The sequence below is a fragment of the Lissotriton helveticus genome, chromosome 12 (assembly GCF_964261635.1).
Source record: "Lissotriton helveticus chromosome 12, aLisHel1.1, whole genome shotgun sequence".
NCBI lineage: Eukaryota > Metazoa > Chordata > Amphibia > Caudata > Salamandridae > Lissotriton > Lissotriton helveticus.
In genome coordinates this window covers 601782647-601806053 of record NC_136073.1, presented here as the reverse complement: position 1 = coordinate 601806053, position 23407 = coordinate 601782647, and the positions used below count along the sequence as shown (strand labels likewise).

The following is a 23407-nucleotide window of genomic DNA, read 5'->3' as shown; positions in this document are numbered from 1 at the left end:
CTTCGCCCACTAGGGCAGCATTTAACGTTATGTTTGCTTCATGAACTAACGACCCAGAAGTAAGCCTTTATGCAACACGGCTTCTTTTTCTGGTGCCTTTGTGAGTAATAATCATTGAGGTAAACACACAAGCCACGCATCCACTGGCAGCAGCTCTTTAACTTAGAGGCATGAATAAACAACTGTATACATAATACTCAGTACAATGTTAGCTAATCTACGCGCACTTGCACATCAGCCAGCTACTTAAAGAGAGGGAAACCCATCATGTCAAAGGGGACCGCCCGCGCTAAACTTTCCCGGTACACTTACCTTGTCTCTTGAGACACGCACTCAGCGTCCACACGAGGCTTCAGCGCTACACTGGCATACAGGCAAACCAGATGGGCTACCACTAGGGGACCTTTATTGGGAACATCTATGGGAAGCAAAGTATGTTAACTGTAGCATGTTGTGGTAATTATTACTTCTATTTTCCGTTTCACTAAGTAATGTCACTGAGGTTGAAATAACGACCTTATGTCAGCTGTGAAGTGAACATGCTGTACAAATAGGTCATAATTATGATGACACACAAGGGTTGGGTGTTAATCGTAATAGTAGTAATGTGTATAAAGCGAAAAATGAATTCTGTAAAAAATGCTCGTCTTGATGCAAAATGTTAAAAAATTATAAAATGTAAAAATATAAAAATGCAACATGAAAGGCACAAGACAGGTTTGGCCACATTGTAACCATGGCAATATCCAGTCTCAACCTGTACTGTAATTGAATGACACGCCCATTATTCAGTGTATATATAAACGCCCTAAATTCTAATGCAGATGTAGTGAACAAGGCGGCAACGCCGAAACGCGTCTAAGCAGACACTGATCAAGAAATAAAAAAGTTTGGATTCAGACCCACGGAGTCAGCGCCTTCTTCAATCGCACGAGTTTGGTTTAAAGGAATATATATATATATATATATATATTACCTACTGGCGGTCGCCAGTAGGTATATATAGTTAGGATTTTTTCTCTATGGGTTTTTTGAAAATTCTATGTCTAATAACTTTGGCGTTTGTGGACGGAATTGGCTGACATTTTCAGGAAAATGGCACATTTTGTTTCTGAGCAGCCCCTGAAAATTTTGGGGGGGTTCGTCAAGGGGGGGCCGAGAAAAAAGGGGGGTCCCAAAACGCGTTTTTCCCATGTTAATTTCCATAGGGCGGTTGGCCTCACTTTTAGCCCGAACGGCTGAATGGATTTGCACGAAACTTGGCAAAATTGTAGGGACTGGTAGCCCGATGTGCCTTTTGTAGGTCTCAATATATGTGCTCCAGTGGATTTTGAGAAATTAACGTTTAAAAAAAAATATATATCTGTAACAGCGGACCGGGCAGCGCTCTGGTTCGCGGACTTTTCGCGCAACGGAGCTTTGTGAAGCGAAGCTGATTGGTTCTCCGGCGTCTGTCAACATTCCAAACAGTCCGTAGCGGCCGCCATCTTGTCTCTCGGTAGGATCGAGAGACAAGAGGAGGTCAAAACAAAGGGGGAAATAACTATAAGGGGGCATAGTAGATCCTCGCTAACCCCCTAGGTTTGATGTGGAGGTTTTAAAAGGGCCCCGCGGGGCAAAAAAAAATAATAATAATAATAATCGAACGGCTGAATGGATTTGCACGAAACTTGGCAAAATATTAGGGACTGGTAGCCCGATGTGCCTTTGCTAGGTCTCAATATATGTGCTCCAGTGGATTTTGAGAAATTAACGTTCAAAAAAAGATATATATCTGTAACAGCGCTCCGCTTCGCGTAACGGAGGTTTGCGAAGCTGATTGGTCATTCTGTCACTGGGCTATAGTTGGGCTACATCTGGCTGATATTTGGGCTACATTTGTTTTTTTGTGTGTCTGGCGGCCATCTTTGGGCTACATTGGGCTACATTGGGCTTCATTGGGCTACATTCGGCTAATTAGCAAATAGCTCATCGCAAACTAGGAATGGTAAAGAATCGCTATTTATTCCTTAAAGTTCGCTATTTAGGAAATGCAAAAAACTTTGATGATACATATGGCGGTTCATCTCTAACAAGATAAGAAGCATAGGGATACATTTATGATGACTGGCGCATCACCAGGGATGTGTTAGTCATTCTGTGCCGCTGTTCCGTCACCTATGGTGTGCTGCATTTACAATGCGGCGCATCATGGGGCAAAAACAGCACAGATGCGTGATGTATCTGTGCCGTAAAGGTGGCGCATTGCTGGAGTTGTATCGCAAGTGTGATGAAGCTCCAGCAAGGGTCGGGGGTGCCCCTGTCGCAGGGTTTCTGTTCTCACACAGAACTGTGGACAGAGGATTGGAACCTCGGCGAATGCATTGCTGGAGTTGTATCGCAAGTGTGATGAAGCTCCAGCAAGGGTCGGGGGTGCCCCTGTCGCAGGGTTTCTGTTCTCACACAGAACTGTGGACAGAGGATTGGAACCTCGGCGAATTAGGGTGTCCCAAAACTCACGTTAGTAATCAAAAACTCCTTAGCAAGCTAGGTACAGTGTCACATTGGATATAACAAACTCTCAATGTTTAGACAATCCAGAATATGAACTTATAGTATCTCAGGATACGTGGAACTCATGAACAGTCGGTCGTTATAGATTTCTTAGAAACCAGAACATGGAGTTAAGAAGAACAGATGTGTATTTGAAATGTTTATTTACTAATGCCGTCTTCTCAGGCGTAGTACCTTAGATAATAAAAGTACACATATTATCAGTAGCAAAATTACCAGCATAGTTACTAGTACATAAAAAGTGAATGGTGATAGTATGTTAACATGCTGTAAATGAATAAGAGTTAGCAACACTTATAAGCAGCCGCGGGCCGTGGAGGGAGTTACGGTGAGGCAGGGAGGCGGGGAGGGGGAGAAGCAGGGTGGAGAATACAAGTACACATATTATCAGTAGCAAAATTACCAGCATAGTTACTAGTACATAAAAAGCGAATGGTGACAGTATGTTAACATGCTGTAAATGAATAAGAGTTAGCAACACTTATAAGCAGCCGCGGGCCGTGGAGGGAGTTACGGTGGGGCAGGGAGGCGGGGAGGGGGAGGGGCAAGGTAGAGAGGGCTCCACCCTGCTTCTCCCCCTCCCCGCCTCCCTGCCCCATCGTAACTCCCTCCACGGCCCGCGGCTGCTTATATCTCACCCTCCCTAATACACATATTATATTATTTGCTAAGAAGGTCTCTTTGTGTTGGTTTAGGGCGTGCCTATACTTTAGTGTCTTAGATTTGAAGGAATCACATCAGCATACACCAGCTCTCTCTTCATGTGAACCGCATCAACTGTTGTGTATGTGTGTTCGGCAAAGCAATATAAAACCCGCCTCATGCCCAGAATTGGCAGAAGTTGCACTTATGTTATGAGTATGAAGTCGTGGAGATCAGACCTCATAACAATTCTGTATCGTGTTGTTCTTGAAACTTTAGCACTTGCTGTACAGATATAGTTTAACAAGTAAAGCAGATAGTAGACCAATAACATATTATTCTCATGTAAACCACGATGAACTACTAGGTGGAAAGCTAAAGCAACAACTAAGTGTCGTGTGCAGAAGTTGCAAAAAAGGAAAAATGGCGTTTAAACCGGTAATGAGCCCATGCTAACTTAACACAGTGTAAAGATATCCAGGACCTAGATGACACCTCCTCATGATCCGGAAACGAACTGAATAAGATAATAGAAGTGCCATCTCATGAGAGCAGATTGCAAGTTTATATGTGGACGGTCCGCAAGGTAAAGCATTAAAAACTAGGAAAATTTAATGCTAAAGAAAAATAAAACAGCCAAGTACTTTATCGAGTCTTAAGCCAATAGGCAAGGTAAATAATAAAAACTTGACAAATAAGTCAATGAATTGTCAATGAAATGCTAGTACTCAGCATATCAAATATGAAAAAGGTCTATGACATAACTGTGTATGCAAAATAAGCTGCAACAGCCTCCAATAGGAAGTCACCGTCTTCATCCGAAAACAGTTCAGCCATCCAATTTAAAAGCGGAAAAGAACATACGTGCTCTCCCAGCACCGGATCCTCTATCACCATCAGAGGACAGCTCGGTGGGTTTTCAAGAAAGCTCTGTTCCAAGAAAGACTGTGCTGCCGCCAGTAAATTCCAGGGACCAAGTAGTCCATGCATCAATGCCACAGCCATAATCCTTTCGCCAGGACAAACCAACTCGTGAGTAATGATAGGAGTCATCAGCTGATTAAAGTCGACGTCAGGAGAAACCGGTCCGCAGAGACACAAATCAATGGCCCAATCGAAATCACAGGTCAGGCAGTGAAATACAGGCTGGACACAGGTGAAGTAGGAGAACCGAAAAGATAATCCATATGCCGTGCTTAATATCGCCAACGGCATTGTGCCATAATATTCTAGCATGCGATTGCGGAACAGTGTCAGCAGCTGCAGGGTCGGAGGTTGCATAGGAGGGACATCCATATTTAAAAATGTAAAAAAGCACAAGAGCGTCCGCTGGTAATGCAAGTAAAAATGCCAATCCACGAACCAGAGTGCAGAAAATACAATGAAAGGAAGCAGGGATGACTCCAAAGATTTTCTCAAATGAAGTCACGAGACCACTGGTAACAACTTTAAAAAAGTGTGCCAGGGACTTTGTGGAGGATGCGTTAAAGATAGTCGGAAACATGTTGCTGAAATTGAAAGGCAAATCTTAATTGAAAAGGGTGTGCACCTCTGTACGGGTGTTCGCTATGTGAAGTACGAAAGTTTCACGGGCCGAACTCAAGGCCACCTCTCTCTGAGACAAAAGAGCTCTTATTCTTGCCATGCCGTTGAAACGTGTCCCAAGGTTGGTATTTGTGGCCAGATTGAAAACTCCCTATGTTCATGTGTGGGAGGAAATAGAACATTTCTGCAGCAAATAACCCGTTCACTTACTGTTACGATAAAAGGAATACTTTTAATTAACTCAGAACAATCTTCATTATTGAGCATCAAATAACTACCATTTTCCAACAACTTGAACGTGGGGATGATAGCAGGAACTGGCGTGCCTTGCAACACGCAAGCCATATTTGGTCGGTGTTTGTTGCATGAACCGTGTAACTGTATGTGCCTACACATTAGTGAATGATCTGGCGTCTCAGTGCATTCCTCTCCATTCAGATAAACTTCTTGATCATCTTTGAAACATCTGTATGTGTATGGAAGCGACCAGACCTCATGAAGAAAAGCACTACCTAAAGGTTCATAACGACCTATTGGTATATATTTCATACAATTTGAAAACTTATATAAAGCAAAAGGCAGCGTTATTAAACCGTGGATAAGGCATGTTGCCAAAAAACCCGCAATCCTCTGCTGATGATGTCACTGAGCATGTCATGAATGATGTAATATGTGACATCATCAGCAGTGGATTACGGGTAATGGTATCTCTAGTTTACTCCCTTATAGCTGTCTTTCTTTTAACATAAGTGTCTGTTTCCTTCCCTTATACTTACTGTTTTTGGTTCGCTTCCGGTTCGCGAACTGGGAAGCGAACTAAGAGAAATAGAGGTTGGCACAGTTCCAAATATTGTACCAATTTTTTAATAACGGGGAGGTAGTTCTGAAAAGAACTTTTTTTTTTTTTTCTGAACATTTTTTTACTGTTTTTGAATTTTTCGGAACAGTTTTATATTTTTTTGGGTTTTTCTTGGAGGGGGCAATGAAAACGATTCATTGTAAAGGGCTCAACAGGAGCAACAAAACAAAAAAAAGAAGTATTTATTATTTTGGGCGTTTCGGACAAACTTGCATATGATAGTCAATAGCTCTGTTGATCAGAGTGATGCTTTTTTCTCCGTAGGAAATGAATCCATCGCAAAATGCGCAGATGTGTTTTACATCACCAAATCTCATTTGTATATTTGGCACCATCTCCCTGCCCTCTGGTCCCGTTACTTCCGGTACAACAGATCTTCCGGCCATAATAGGGAGATTATCTAGGTCGTTCCGAAACTGTGCAGCACTGTAGTTGTTAGGATGCCACCTAGTCATATGGCGATGCATTGTGTAGTTTCCGAAACTGTATTTTTTGTCGGTCCCTCTGGACAGTCTATCTTGACATATAAGGCAAGTTACGTATCTTGCATTTACTTTTTTCTGACCTTTGGGAATTTTAAAAAATTGCCAAATGAAGTTTTCTTTCCGGTGAGACGTCCTGGGCTGCTCAGGCAAAAACTGCCTCTCTTCGTGCTCGTCCTCCTGTTCCTCTTCTTCTTCTTCTTGTTGAATTACAACTTGAGCAGGTGGTCCACTCTTCCTTGGATGTGGTGGAGGTGGTGGGGAAGCACCAGCTGAAGCTACTAAAGAAGCCATTGCTCAGTGATCACAAAGGGTCTTTCTCTCACAATGATGAAAGTCAGAGTGAGGAAAGAAGGAGGGATTTTCATCATTTGGGAAAAACAAGAGTTCTCAACCAATCAAAAGTGTTCATTTTAGATTATATGACCTAGTCTTACATCATTAGGAAACCAAAAGTGAAATGAACCAATGAAAAGTGTTATTACCAAGTCACATGACTTGCTGTGTTTACGTTAAGCGCTTTGCAGGGCCTCCCGGTTTGCTTCCAGAAACCTGCGCTTTGCGACTCGCTTCGCGTACCAGTTCGCTAACGTAGTACGTCATATGACGTATCACGCGACAACGTGAAACGTCATGCGGACGGGAGGCGTCACGATGTTGTTTTGTAACGCGGCACTTGCGGTAAAGAAACGTTTACCGGCTCGCGGTCTATTTCGCGGCATCAAGGTCAGCTAACGGGAAGCTTCCCGATTTGCGAAGCGGGAACGAAGAAAAAAAAATATTTAAAAAAAAAATTATTCATAAACATATAAAATATATTTTTGGATTTAAAGAAGAATACATTTTACAGCTACAGATATTAGCTGTTAAAAAACCAATGAAATTCACAGAAAAAACCATAGGTTATGGACCATATATAGTTAGGAATTAGCATTTACAAAACCTTGAAAATTCACTGAAAAAACCATAGGTTATAGACCATATATAGTTAGGAATTAGCATTTACAAAACCTTGAAAATTCACTGAAAAAACCATAGGTTATAGACCATATATAGTTAGGAATTAGCATTTAAAAAACCTTATTTTACTCACACAAAACCATTGAAATTCCATATATAGTTAGTTGCACTAACTATATATCGCGCACCCGCAATCCACTGCTGATGATGTCACATATTACATCATTCATGACATGGTCAGTGACATCACTGATGACATCACTGATGACATCTCAAATGACATCACTGATGACATCACTGATAACAACATCCAGTGATTTTTTGTTTCTATAAAGTTTAAATATGTCTTACATATTGAAGAATGAGTGGATGTGTAAGTGTCTGGACGAAGGATTTAGTAGGTGCATGACTGAATGTATGAGTGACTGATTAAATGTGTCTCACTGAGTGCATGGGTTAGTGACTAAACTGTCTTAATTTGTGCATCATTATGTCTGTTGTTCTGTAAACTGCTGCATGTGTTGATCAGTAGCTATATGAGTAACTATATGGGTTATTGATTGATTGCCCAAGTATTTGTATGGGAGACTGAATGTGTGTGTGGCTAGCTGGGAGGTGTGTGACTCTGTGCAGATCAATCTGTACTTGTATCAATGATTGTATAAGAAAGTAAGTATGTGTTAGTACATGTTTGAAAATGTAAGGTGCTCTATGTTTAACTGTATGGACAAGAAAATGGAAGTCTCATTGATTCTTTACAGGACTGACTAGGCGTGTAAGTAACTCCATGGATGAGTGGCAGACTGTGAGTGTCTGTATAGGTGTATGAGTGCATATGATAGTGTTGTAAAGATGAGTGATTGTATGTATGAATGATTGTATGGGTGAATGAGTGAAGGTGTGTGTAGACGTAGCAATCAGTGAGTGCGTATGTAGTAACTAGTATTGGTGTGTCAATGGTTTCAAAAATTATACTCTTTTTAACACTGGGTGAAAGAGAGGTTATATTAAAATGTGAGGAGATGCATTGTATTGTCACATGAATGATATCATCAGTGATGTGGTCATTGATATCAAATGAGATGTCATCAGTGATGTCATCAGTGATGTCATTTGAGATGTCATCAGTGATGTCATCAGTGATGTCACTGACCATGTCATGAATGATGTAATATGTGACATCATCAGCAGTGGATTGCGGGTGCGCGATATATAGTTAGTGCAACTAACTATATATGGAATTTCAATGGTTTTGTGTGAGTAAAATAAGGTTTTTTAAATGCTAATTCCTAACTATATATGGTCTATAACCTATGGTTTTTTCAGTGAATATATATATATATATATATATATATGCACACAAAGGAAGACCCGTTTCCTGAAGTCCGTGTCCCGTAGACAGATGGCGAGCTGAAACCGAGCGGGTCACTAGGCAATTCAAATAGCCACACAATTTCTTCATAGAAAAGCTCGCTCTAGGGAATAATTGAACCAAAGTTTATTCCAGCAAAGTAACGCGTTTCAACAGGAAGAGCTGTCTTGATCACACAATTTGCAATCTGACCAGGAAGTCAATACATAGATTACTGAAACAGACAAAGGACTATGTTTGTTAACTAGTGTCCAGATTCAGACATGGCAGCCATCTTATAGTGGCTAATGTTTACATGTGGTGTTATATAGACAGATGATGATCTTTGTATATTTACACAAATATTTACATTTGGGGTTCATTCATGGACAAATATATTATGTACACTATAATTATATATGTACACAAAAAACAAATTGTCATAGGCTGTTAACCTAGTACATGATATATTCGACATAGTGTCAAATTCATTCCATACCTACAGGAACCCAAATTTTGGCATAGTGCCCATGTCCACCTACTAGAATGGCTACTACTGTACAACTTTTACAATTATCTAAAGAGCATAACACCTACATCCCAATTATACCGCCTTACAGATGAGCCGTTAACATATACAGTTACTGTCCAAAGACTGCTTCCTGAGTCAGAAAAAAAGAGAAAAGTGCAACACCAAAAAATTAATTAGAATAGAAATATTCCTCAATAAAGTGCAAAAAATCTTATCTGATAAATAGGACCCTCGGGAGAAAGGAGTAGGTTATCAGGATCATTTTTCAGGTAACCGGTCCTTTTCTTCCTACAGTGAAAGAAAGGGGAACTACATAAGTATTCAAAATCTATATACAAAAACAACAAGGTTCGCAGAATAATATACATTATTTACATTGTACACAGGCAGTTAGTAGATCAAATGTACTCGAGATCAGATGTTATTCTTTTAAATGACAGGCAAGTTTCTCATCTAAATTATGACCCCCAGGGTATTTTGTCTCGAGATTTATTATCCACTTCGATTCTCGTTTGCGAAGTGCCAGGGTTCTATTTCCACCTCTCGGACCCACGTGAACTTGTTCCAATGCAAAAAACTTAATAAATTGCAGTTTGAATGATGGAAAAGTTCAAAATGTCTGGCAATTGGATAGTGGGGATCTTTATTGGTTATCGCCCTCATATGTTCGAGTACTCTTTTTTTCGTGGTGTTTGTAGTACTACCTACATATTTCATTTTGCAAGGACACATCAGTACATATACACAGTAAGTAGAACTACATGTTAGAAATTGATTGATGGTTTTTGGAGATTGCAGACCCGGAATTTTGAAGGACTTCACCATATTGCTATTGCGACAGGCTTTGCAGTGCCCACATGGGTAGAAGCCTTTTAGGTAATGGTCACTTTTAGTTTTTTCAGATGTGACATCATTTCGAACAATGATATCTCTTATGCTTCTCCCTTTCCTGTATGTAATTTTGGGCCTGCGTGTCATACTGGGACCGATGATAAGGTCAGTAGTCAGCACGTCCCATTTATCTGCTAGAATTTTAGATATTTCAATAGAGTTACTGTTAAAGGTGAATATAGCTCTCAGGGTTGTTTCTGACTCTTGGTGAGGAACTTGTGTGTTTATGTCTTTGTGAGGGTCGAGCAATGAGTTTCTTTCCACATTCTTGACTCGTTCCTTAGCCTTATTAATTACCCAATCTGGATAACCTCTAACTTTGAACCTGTTAGTCATAATCTCCATTTCTTCTTCAAAGGCAGATGTAGTACTGCAGTTTCTTTTTGCCCTCAGCAGTTCCCCATAAGGGATACTCCACTTCAGGGTGTCTGGGTGACTGCTGAGGGCATGAAGAAGAGTGTTACCTGCCGTAGCCTTTCTATATAGGCTCGTTCCGAGGGTATTGTCTTCCACTGTTATGAGTAGATCTAAAAACTCGATAGAGGTATTACTAATCTGGCTCGTAAGTTTGATGTTATGATTGTTGGTATTCAGGATGTTAACGAATTCTAATGCCATTGCTTTCCCTCCTGTCCATACAACAAACAAATCATCGATATATCTGAGCCACACCTTCACTTTAGAAAAATATACATTCAGGGTGTGGTCAGATCTAATCTCCTCCTCCCACTTTCCTAGAAAGAGGTTGGCAAAGGTGGGCGCAAAGCACGTGCCCATAGCTGTGCCACGGATTTGCTGGAAAAGATCGCCATTGAACATAAAGATATTGCTAGTTAGACACAAGGACATCATATCTAGTATCATTTTGGTATGATCCAAAAACTGTATGGATCTTTGTTGTAAAAAAAACTGACTAACTTGTATACCCTCTTTGTGGTCTATTATAGTATACAAGGAATTTACATCCATAGTGATTAGCAAGTCATCAGGTTCCCACCGTACATCCTGCAGTTTGCAAATAAAATCAGTGCTGTCTCTCACGTATGATGGTAAACTAATTACATATTCCCTCAAAAAGAAGTCTACGTACTTCGAGACATTCTCTAAGGCGCTCCCAATCGAGGACACAATAGGTCTCCCTGGTGGAGAAGTGGGGTTCTTGTGTATCCTTGGGAGAAGATACAGTATAGATAATTTGGAATAATCCCGTTTTAGAAAACAGTACTCCTCCCAAGTTATTAGACCTGTTTGCTCCCATTGTTTCAGTCTTTCCCATATATCAATGACACTGTTGTTATATACATTTGAGGTCACAGGGATATAGAACTGATTGTCATCTAACTGTCTTTTTGGTTCGATCAAATACAAGTCTTTTGGCCAGAGGACAATATTGCCCCCTTTATCCGCGGGGCGGATGATGATGTCTGTATCATTGGCTAAATCCATCAGGAAAAGTCTTTGTTCATGTGATAGATTGTGGCAAACTTTTGTATTGTTCGATTTCCTTTTTAATTTCAAGAGTGCTTGAGTAACAACATCCTGAAAGGTATCTATATTGTCGTGAGGTAAGTTGGGATAGAAAATAGAGCGTGGCTTAAATCCAGTCTGAGGAGTACGATCAGTAGTCATACCCAACTCTCTGCTATTATCCGAGCTCACAACAGTATCATCCACAATCACTAAATCCTGTATATTTTGGATTCCTGATTCATCACCTACAGTGAGGTTAGGGAAGGTACTGGGAATAGTGTCTCCTTCTAAGGTTATTTGTGCAGGATTTTGTTTATATAGGTGATGCCATTTTTTGAGTTTAACTTTTCTCACAAACCTATATAAATCAATTCTCGTATCTGCATAGTTAAAAACTTCAGAAGGACAAAAGGTAAGTCCAAGACACAAAGTACTTTTTTCGGAAAAAGTTATTTGTCTACTACTCAAGTTAATAATAGTTTGATTTACCATAGTAGGATCCATTATTCTTTGTTCATTGAGCCTCTTGTTCTTGTTCCCACTGACTCTTTTGTGTTCATCTTTACTTTGTTGTTGTTTTCTGCGTTTCCGCCTTTGTTTGCTCCTCCCCTCCCTCTTCCTCTTCCTCGGCCTCTGCCTCGTGTTTTTCCTTTCGTCGGTGGTGATTCGGGAATTGGTCCTGGTATCGAACGGCCCTGTCTCAGGACCTTGAACTCGTCTAAAAAATTCGCTCTCCTCGTTGGCATGGGTCTTTCTGAGTTCGAGCTCACAGTTGAAAATGAGAGATCAGCGTCCGATCCACTTACATCCACTGTCGTATTCTCGTTGGGTGTTGCACTCCCCGCCTGTATTGATTTTTGTGGTGGTAGGTCTTCGTACAGATGGTCATATTTTGGACTGTATGTTAAAATCCGGCCGGATTCATAATCTAAACAGTCTCTGTGTAATTTGCGTTGTTTCCTATTCTTTATATCCTCCTCATGATGTTCTAATTTAGGTTTTAAGTCTTTCAAAAATTTCTTAACCATATCTTGTTCGGCATTCTTCATCACTTCTTCTTCCAATGACTTTATTTCTGCCATAATAACTTCGCGGTCTTCCCATGCGTATTTTATCAAGATATTCATCATGATTCTTGAGCCATTGGCAGAATTTTCTTGCCAATCCAAGAGCATTTGAGGATTTAAAGATTCATATGAAGGCATCACATAGATACGTAAGCCTCTAGGAACCATCTGTTTGTCTACATAATCCTGTAGGGAAATGGCCTCCCACCATTTTGACGTCTCGAATTTCTTGTTTCTCCAATTTCTTCAATTTCGTGAGTAGTGATGTGTCCACTTGGCTATTAATCCTTTGGACAGTGCCTGTGCCCGGTGCTCTAGCGAACAATGTTGCTGCCGCTGCGCGGCGTTCTGCTTCCATATTGTGATTAAAAGGTGAGTCCTTATGTATCAGAAAAAATACACATGCGTAGTGCTCCAGGGGATGGTATGTTCGAGCAATCTCCTTTTCTCAATAAACTGAGGTTCTATTCCCCCTTCTTTTTAGAAGGTTTCTGTTGCCGTATGAGTTACCACATGTTTAGCCGATTTGGAAATTCAAAGTTAGTTCGACTTTACATAAATGACCGCAAATGTCCAAATGTGTTCCGCAGTGTCTAATTGCTGGCTTGTCTTTTTTAACGTTGTAAAGCAGAGACTGGTAAATACGTCTTCTTTTCAGGATATCATTCCTGTTTCAACGTGCACGATGCGTAGGGCGCTGTGCCAGAAAGATTGCGGATTGAGAGAAAACCTATACCGGAGCCAGCGTTCTCCTACAGTAAAACGGAAGGCAGATGAGCGTGCACGTCTGCTTCCAAACGTACACGCTATCTCCCTCCGAATACGTCCCGGGGAAGGGCAAAAGGAAAACGCTTACTTCTACGGTACTCTCAGCAGGTCTACACCATCCAAAACGATATCGTGTGGAACATCATCCAAAACTTCATGTCGGATGCACGGCCGGCCAAAGGACTTCTCAGTTTGTATGCACACGAAGGAAGACCCGTTTCCTGAAGTCCGTGTCCCGTAGACAGATGGCGAGCTGAAACCGAGCGGGTCACTCAGCAATTCAAATAGCCACAAAATTTCTTCACAGAAAAGCTCACACTAGGGAATAATTGAACCAAAGTTTATTCCAGCAAAGTAACGTGTTTCAACAGCAAGAGCTGTCTTGATCACACAATTTGCAATCTGACCAGGAAGTCAATACATAGATAACTGAAACAGACAAAGGACTATGCTTGTTAACTAGTGGCCAGATTCAGACATGGCGGCCATCTTATAGTGGCTAATGTTTACATGTGGTGTTATATAGACAGATCATGATCTTTGTATATTTACACAAATATTTACATTTGGGGTTCATTCATGGACAAATATATTATGTACACTATAATTATATATGTACACAAAAAACAAATTGTCATAGGCTGTTAACCTAGTACATGTATGTAATATATCCCAGCGGATGGTGCCCTCCGCAATATTCTCGCTCCAAGATTCCTGCGATACTTCCCGCAAAGAAGACAAGCACTCAGGGTGGCGAGCTCAAAGATTTATTAGAGAGCTCACAGTGTCCAGACGCGATTCGGCATTCGCCTTTGTCGATGGTAACATGGCGGTGCCGAAACGGCCGTTTTTTATGTTTACTTCGTCATAGACATTGTTAACGGACAACAGATTAGTTCATAGTCGCCATCTTGGAACATGCAAGTGATCACATTTCATTCAAAACATGAAAACAGAATAAGTTGGCATGTGATTTACATTATACACAATATTTGGTCTCACAATATATATCATATTGCCCTTTTTAAGAGATCAAAATAACACTCTCGCCCACAGATGGGCCCTCCGGAAGTCTTCACTTCCCCTGTTATCATTATGCCGCCCTGGATGGGCATACGCCTGGATGGGCGTACGTAGGAAGTACCATCCATCAAGCGAAGATTAGGGTGTTGGAACATGCCAGGGCGATAGCCAACGGTGATATGACATATCCCGTGGCACGACACTTTAAGAATTTACATAAAGGAGACAGGGATCTGTTGACTTATTTCTGTTTAGATCACGTACCTATCAACCCTAGGGGGGGGACAGGCTCATGACCCTTAGGAGGTTGGAATCGAGGTACATAATCGACCTCCAAACAAAGACACCGGGAGGTCTTAATACACATGAGGAATTGGCTGTACATTTGGGAGACTAGGTAGCTGGGAAAAGGATATGTGAATAATGAATTCAGACTAGCAGTAGATGGTTATGACATGGACTATTGATCACGGACAGTGTGTGACCATCGAGGGACAGGACCAGATAGAGGTTGACATGGCGTATGCCCATCCAGGGCGGCATAATGATAACAGGGGAAGTGAAGACTTCCGGAGGGCCCATCTGTGGGCGAGAGTGTTATTTTGATCTCTTAAAAAGGGCAATATGATATATATTGTGAGACCAAATATTGTGTATAATGTAAATCACATGCCAACTTATTCTGTTTTCAAGTTTTGAATGAAATGTGATCACTTGCATGTTCCAAGATGGCGACTATGAACTAATCTGTTGTCCGTTAACAATGTCTATGACGAAGTAAACATAAAAAACGGCCGTTTCGGCACCGCCATGTTACCATCGACAAAGGCGAATGCCGAAACGCGTCTGGACACCGTGAGCTCTCTAATAAATCTTTGAGCTCGCCACCCTGAGTGCTTGTCTTCTTTGCGGGAAGTACCGCAGGAATCTTGGAGCGAGAATATATATATATATATATATATAACAGTCACAAACGTGTTGCTTTGATAATAATTGTTATACTTTACTCAATGTAGGTTGAAATTATGCAAATAGCAAATCATTCGACGTGGGTGATCAACAGTTGAACTAAAAATATCATTCTAGAATAGTGATGCTCTTACATGCATTCGGAGTTGTTCGTAAGCCCAGACAAACGCTTGTATGCCACTTTCTCTTGCATGTCCTGTCATTTCATTTGGTAGAACATCCCACCCCCGTGCCGCACTGGGAATGGTTTTGAAGGCGAATATTCTGTGAATAAGAGAAGGGTCATATTCCGGTCACACAAGTGGCCATAATGATTGTAAAATATTGGACTTTGAACCTCTTCGTTCTTTCCTTTGTGCAATTAGGAGGGAATTGTTAATCTAAATGAAAGTTTGCATCCAACAAGATATTTATTTTAACTTGCTCACAAGTTATTCCTTCACTTCTGCTCACTGGCTAATATTTCTTCTCCTGTTTTTTCCTTTGCAGCTTGCAGAGCAATATTCTCACAGATAATTGTTGTGAAAAGTTAGCATCTGCTATCGCTGAGAAGTTCACGCTCTTAAATCTTGATTTGGGGAAAAATAAAATCCGCGATCATGGACTTGAGACCTTGCTATCAATTTTTGAAAAACCACGCTGCATCATTCATACATTGTCGTAAGTACATATAATTAATTTGTACAGTGACAGTAAGATGACATTAAGCACACTATTTGGTGGCATTCAGTGATACAATCTTGGGTGCTAACACATACAGTTGTGCAGTATGTCCAGTACACAGTTAGAAGGTGCAGAATACCACTCCTGCACCCGATTCATTGAAACTCATTCCACGAGCACAAAATCGCATGAGTATGCGATTTTCACTCACGTTGTGAAATTGGTATTTAGCGAATGCATACTATCCCTATTGTGATTTCTATCGTATGGATATTTAATGCACTTTGGACCAGATGTACGACCATTGAATTTTGCGACTCGCAAAATTCAATGTACAATGCGATTCCTAATGTGGTCGCAAATTACATGCCTCATGAATATTAATGAGGCTGTCACAATTTGCGACCTGATTGGTAATGGCTAGCACTCACAGGGATGGTGGCCTGCTGGGGTCAGCAGATCACCATGTCTCGGACTGCTTTGTCAATAAAGCAGTTTTTTTTTCATGCAGCCCGTTTTCCTTAAAGGAAAACGGGATGCATTTAAAAAAGAAAATGAAACTTTTTAGTTTCATTTTTTAAGGGCAGGCAGTGGACCCTGGAACCACTGCCTGCCCTTAAAACATATTTGTGCATCCATTCACAAAGGGAAAGGGGTCCCCTGGGGACCTCTTCCCGTTTGTGAGAGGCTTACCACCCTTCTGAGAAGGGTGGTAAACTGCGAGTGTTTTGCGGCCGCAATTGAGGTCGCAAAACAATCAAACATTGGGTATGGGCTCGCTATTAGGAAGGGATGTCCTTGGCACACCCCTTCCTAATAGCTAGTCGCTAACCCTATTTTGCGAGTCGCTAATAGATTAGCGACCTGCAAAATAGGATTTGTACATTGTGCACCCGTTTTTGCAATCACAAATGGGCCAAATGACCCTTTGCGACCGCGAAAACCTGTCGTACATCTGGCCCCTTGTTTGTAACTGGCATGCAATAATGAAGATAATAAAGGGGGTCTGCACCCAAAGATGCCTCACAGATGGTGTCTAACAATTATCAAAGGTCTTAAGAAACTGAGGGCCAGATGTACGGCCCTTACATTTTGTGACTCCAAATTGCATCGCTTTGCGAGTCGCAATTTGCGCTTCCCAAAATGCAATGTACAACAGTGTCACAGACACTGTTAGCGATTCAGAATGGGGTTTCAAATTGCATGCCTCATCAATATTCATGAGGCAAGCGCAATTTGCGACACCATTGGGAATGGCTAGCACTCCCAGGGATGGCGGCCGGCTGGGGTCAGCAGACCACCATATCTGGGACTGTTTTTTTAAAGGAAAATGGGATGCATTTAAAAACGAGAAATGAAACTTTTCAGTTTCATTTTTTAAGGGCAGGCAGTGGTCCCTGGACAATATTTTCTCACACACTCACAAAGGTGAAGTGGTCCCCTGGGGACCCCTTCCCGTTTGCGAGTGGTTTACCACCTACTTTACGTAGGTGGTAAACTGTGAGTGTTTTGCGGCCGCAAATGCAGTCGCAAAACAATAGGAAGTGGCAGTGAGTCTTGCTATTAGGAATGGATGCCCATTCCTAATAGCGAAAATCACAAACGTTATTTTGCGAGTCAGTGACTCACAAAATAGCGTTTGTACATGCCATTACCCTTTTTTTGCACTCTCCAACAGGCCGATTTCTAGGTTGCGAGCGCAAAAAAAGGGTCGTACATCTGGTCCATAATTCCAAGTCGTGACAGAAAGACCCAGGCAATGGGAGACACACCCACACCCAGACCCCAAATGTTCCACAACCAATAGAAGTAGACGGCGCTCACCATCCTGGATCTCACGGGGGTTGAGGTCATCAGTGGATGAGTGGAGCATTGAGGCACCCTGCTGCAACAAGGTATGTGCACACAAGTTCTAGCAAATTGAAAAGCATGATTCCTGGAGGTGTGAATGCACAAGACTGGGTTGTGTTATATATTATGCTATGTGAGGACTGCATGTGAATGACAGTACCTGGGACATGAACAGCAAATACCATAGTCCAGCCCACCACTAGTTGGGACATGTATATATTGGGGAAAGATGCTACTAGAGGGGTCATGAAGCCAGTGCCAATACACAATCAGTATGTCCGCATGAAGGCATGTACTCAACAGTCCTAGGATCATGATGCTTCAGAAAGGACATTGTTGAGAGGGACATCGTGGATGCCCATGGAAACCGTCATCGGGAAAATTTCAAATATGGACATGGGAAGGGCGGTGCAGGGAGCTCATTGCCAGGTCTATGCGATGTGTCATGCTGAAAGCCAATCATCAATGCAAGTTGAAGTTTAGGAAACCATTTGCAAAGGTGTATAACTATTTACAATTTTCTGTTGAAGCACGCTCACATTTAGTCACAATTGCAGAGCAAAGGGTAGGAAGGGGGAAGTAGTTTTCAATACAGCAATGTATCTGGATATATGAGTGGAATATGTCTACAGTGGCACAGTTGTGGCAATGCTCATTGACATGGCCACAGTATCACACCCTTTTATGTCATCAAATGCTTTTACCTCAGACATACATCTCCATTTCAGCTATGTTGGTATCTACATGTGCTAGTTCAAGAAGGGCGTATGCTATGGGTGTGATTATTGTAAGATGCATAATTTAAATGTCTGACAATAAAGGCAGACCTAATGGGGTTGGCACAGGGTGCATTTGGATGGTAGGCAGAGGAGGGCATAGGGTACTGGCTAAGCCTAAACAGAGAATTAAGAAATTAGAAAGGAGGGCACAAGGGACACAGATGGGACGGGAGATAGTGTGGCTGGGCTGAAGCACTAATAGTGATGTTTTAAAAAATATTTATTTTCCTTATTAACCTTCAGATGCTGCTTGTCCAGTAACAAAATGCCCATATCCATCTGAATGTTGGTTCTGCTGAATGGTCTGACTAGGGTAGATCTATTCAGCTGATTATTTCAGCGAATGCTTGTTAATCATAGGACCTGTACTAACTAACAATGTGTGTTCCCTGTTTCAAATACCCAGAACATAGATCTATTGCTTTGCTACTTGCATTGAACTTCAAATCCATTTTTCTCACTTTATCTACTGATTGCAGCCACTGGTAAGCTTTAGGAAGATCAGGCTGTAGCCAATTTACACAAATCTATCTGCTCGCGAGCAGCACCATAAAAAAGAGAAGTCTCTTTTTGGGATAGATATTAAGTGCATTGAGCTGAACATCAGTTGAAAAGAAATCAAGTAGAGACTTACCTTGATGCTGAAAGGAGAATTTCTGAAAATATGTCACTTACATCCTACCAGAATTTATCAACCGTAGGACAGGTTGCAAACATGTTTGTCATCTGCGCTTATGTTTACAGCTTGGTTCTCACCCTTTGATAAATGGCGTCTTCTTCTTCAGATATATTTTATGGAGCGTAAAAAATAGTTCTTCTCTAAGGCAGAAGATTTAATGGTAGAGTAAAGAAAACGTAAAGACATTTGCCACAAGTTCGGCATGCTCCGACGTTGGCAATTGTCTTTCCCAGGTATGTTGAGAGATCTTCAGGTTCTTATTGTCTGCATTTGTTGATTATTTGGTATTTTCTCCAGTTTTTGCATCATTGTGATGCCCAAATATATAATCTTGGATCGGCTACTGTGCTTCGTATTTATTGAGTTCCAATCAATTATCCCAAAAAAAACAGTATTGTCAGTGATTTTTTCTATAAGGGGTAACATTATATTTTGATCTTTAGGGTACAAGATTTTATCATGTGCATAAAAGACTATGTTATTTTCAAAGTTCTGAGACTCCTATTGCCCCTTCTAAGCACCTGCACTAGTGGTTCAATCAAAGGATCAAATTGTAGCATATAGAGTGGGCATCCTTGACCATTCTACCTCAAGATGTTGAATTCTTGGTTATGCTCCTGGTAAGCAGAATCCGTGCAGATGGTGCATTGTATAGTTTTTTAATTCCATCTATGAATGCCAGTTGTCTTAATCCTGTGTTGTACAAAACACAACATATTATTAACAGACCATATTTGGTTTCTACATCTGCAATCCACTATTACAGACACAAGAAACTGCTGTCTATTTACCAAATGGGTGCAAAATAAAGTTACCTGTCTTTTTAGATGCTTACCCATAATTTTGATCTTTCTCTGTCTGAGGAAATGTTGACTGTTTCCAGAAGCCACTATGTCACCACACACTGGAATATGTGGTAGGAGAGTGCCCTTGAGAAATGCAAAGGTGTACAAAAACTCCTTGCTGCATTGAAGATCCAGGATTCGTGCATCCAGCAGTGGAATTTCACTGGAGTAAAGAGTTAGTATCAACAAGTGAAGGGAGCGAGGAAGCAAGCAAAGGAACACAGTGTTGTTGCCACTCATTCTCCAACTAGATAGACTGAAGCCTGTATATAGTAACACAACCGGAAAGGGAAATGGCATCAAAACAAAACACCAAATTACAAGAAACATTACGGTTTGGGAAAATCAGAAAGGAACCAAGGAAGAAACAGCCATGGTGTAAAAGAAAAAAGAGCAAAAACCTAAATTGGGCTAACTGTGGTTCAGCTTTAGAAGGCAGCCAGTCAGGTGATTACAACGTTGGTTTTGGAGGACCATGGAACAGCAGCCATGAGGCCAGGAGCTCCAGAGAAGGTAGCCCAAGGTGAGCGGACCACATACCCCACAGCTGCTGGCTTCTTGTGCTATTTTCTGAGCCCTAGTAACTGTGGTTCTTGGGCACCCAGCTGGTGGAGATGCCACAGACGTGACACTGTCCTGAGTGATAATGAGTCAGTTTCTTCTTGAAGTATCCAGATTCCCTTTCATGGGATGCACAAATGGTAATATGTAAACAACAATATTGGCACTACTCATTTTGGAATGTATCAGATTGTGTTCATTTTAATTGGTTCTATATAAAGTCATTCTCTTTTTGGAAAGCATGCAATGACAGGCATTTTTATCTGCATTCCTGTATGTACTTTAATTGAGGACGACAACAGAGCGGGGGCAAGATGGCGGACGCAGCAGCGTCCGAGTGAGCAGCATCAAGCTGGACTCTCGCTGTGCTCACTTCTCTTCTGCGAGTGGCGCCTTTTGGAATATCTGAGAACTGAAATAAGGAGCAGGAAATTAAAAAAAACCTTTTTTACTTACTGGGATGAGGCTCGATTTATGGTGGAGTTATCAGAGGACGCTTCGACTGGCGTGGCGGTGGCCGTGTTTACCCTCGGCTTGCACACCTGGCGTGAATCATCAGGCTTGGTGGGCGGAGAAGCGGGGGCTGAAGCTGATCGGGGGAGCTCTGACCAGGCCAGTGCAGATACTCGGCTTCACTCTCGGCTTCAACGGAGGAGACGGAGGGGAAACTGCTGTGCAGTGATGGCTCCAAAAAACCGACTTCTGGCGTGGTTGCCAAATCACAGAAGCCGAAGACGAGAGCGGCCACCGCGGCGTCACAGGATTCAGGTCAGACCAGAGGCGATCTAAGCGATGCTTCAATTCAGCATAAATCTCATGAAGAGATTTTTCCGGCGGGAGTGGTAACAACCTCATTACCTGTTAGCTCTTCAGGCTCTGAGTAGGCAGGATAGAGGGATTCTGGGACATGTAGGCTCGGTGCTGTCCCCAAGATTCCTGGAATGTCTGCTAAAAAGGCTCCTACCTCTGATAAAACAACCACTAACAATTTAAATAAGGAGGGCAATACACAGCCATCTCAGTCTCCTCCAGTTATCCAACCTTTTCTTCTCCCTCAACCAGTGCAAGTTGCTACGCCTGTAATCATGAGTAATACCAAAATGGGATCAAAAGTCATTTCTGCAAAAACTATCTCAGAGCCATCTACAGAGCCATCTACAGACATACCTCTTGGAATACAGTCTTCAACAATACAAATGGTTTTAGATCCTGCCGATAATAACCTACAGGCGGCACCAGAGTCACAGATTTCTCTGGAGGATGCAGATTCAATTGACTCTGCGGGCAACTTTCATTCAATGTCGGATTTGTCTCTGGCTTTAGATTCAGATAGTATTGATGGAGAGAGAGATATGAGGGATAACCCTTTGAGAAAGAGCCCTTCTAGCTCCGCACAAGACTTAAGGAGTTCTGCTGGTGAAGAAGAGGACGAGGAGTTCGAGGAGGCAGACTCACCTGGTAGACCAGATTGGGGGGCTGAGGAGAATTCAGTGCTTACTATACAAGGTGATAATGGTGGCTCCTCTCATCTACTTCTCTACTCCTTGGGGCACCTGAAGCCGCCTTAGATGGACCCGGAACGCCTGAAGTTACTCTCGATGTTCTATATCAGGTTATGCTTCACCATCGTGAAGAAACAAGGGCAGACAATTTGCGCACACAAGGGGCAGTGCGTAGGGTACAAAATAACTTAAGGAGAGTGGCTAAGTCTTCCAGTGAAACCACTGCCAGAGTTACAGAGGCCGAAGGCAGGATCTCGGCGAATGAAGATTCTATGGTTCAACAAAAAAGTCAAATATCGGCGATGGAAGGGTTAAAAGAGGAAATTAACTGGAAGCTCGTGGACTTGTAGAATAGATCGCGACGGAACAACCTGCGAATTTTAGGCGTTCCGGAGGGAATTGAGGGGGGAATGTTAGGCAATTCGTGATTGAGCTATTTTCAGAGGCCTTTCCTGAACTAATTCAATGGAAATGGGATGTTGAACTTCAGAGGGCCCATAGGTTTCCTTTTCAGAAATTTTTCAGACAAGACTCAAACTCTAAACCGGGAGCAATTTTGATTTCTTTAAATAACTTCTTGGCTAGGGAGGCCCTATATGATTTAGCTAGGCTAGATAGGAAGCGTAGGGGGAAAGGCTTGGAATTCTTTGTGCGCCCTGACTATTGCCACGCTACCGTTCAACAGCGCTGGCAGTTTCGCCAGCTTATTTCACCATTTCAGGCCAAAGGCGCTCAAGCTTTTCTCCTCAATCCTGCTAAATTGAAAGTAATCTTTAAAGAACGTTCATATTTTTTAACTTCTGAAGGGGCGGCAAAGGACCTATTAGCCTCATTCTGAATACCTTGGCGGTTTAGAGAGCAATACCACACTATTTTTTGCACCTTTCTGGGGAAGTGCAAACAGGATATTAGCGCCGCTCTGATACTAACGCTTGTTTTTTCTCTACTATTAGCTTGTTTTGTCTCTAGCTGACCAGTACTTCTATTTTCTCTTTAATTTGTATGCTATTTTTTTGCTGTTAGACTGGTCGTGTCTACATAGATATTAGTTGAGAGAAGTGAGCCGCGAGCCACAAAATGCTTCTCATGTCATCGATGCTAGGGACTAGGAAGTCCCTTTGCCCTGTATGGGTTGGGGTCAAGGGAGGGGTGGGCCGGCTCTGGCTGAGCCTGGGGTGGTTTGGGGGGGTGGCAAACGAAGTCAGAGAAAACTGAGTTAAGATTGACTTTTTCCTTAAATTGATCATTAAACAGAGTATTTCGATGCATAGCAACCAGTTGTCTAAAGTCAAATATTTTTATCATTGTGTTAAAATGAGTGTTTGTGCTAAGATAAGCGTGTTAAGGGGGGATAACAAACTATGGGAGAATAAGTGATTAAGATGGGAAAATTACGAATATGTTCTTGGAACATT

General features: G+C 41.8%; 1 protein-coding gene across 3 annotated transcripts in view; it reads left to right on the top strand.

The window, feature by feature from the left end:
- Positions 1–23407, top strand: part of LOC144798550 (NACHT, LRR and PYD domains-containing protein 3-like) — a 925301-nt gene that overhangs the window by 737211 nt on the left and 164683 nt on the right. For all 3 annotated transcript variants that reach the window (XM_078669484.1, XM_078669486.1, XM_078669485.1), the window contains exon 8: positions 15602–15772. In XM_078669484.1, the coding sequence (XP_078525610.1) occupies positions 15602–15772 (171 nt within the window). The remainder of the gene's footprint in view (positions 1–15601; positions 15773–23407) is intronic.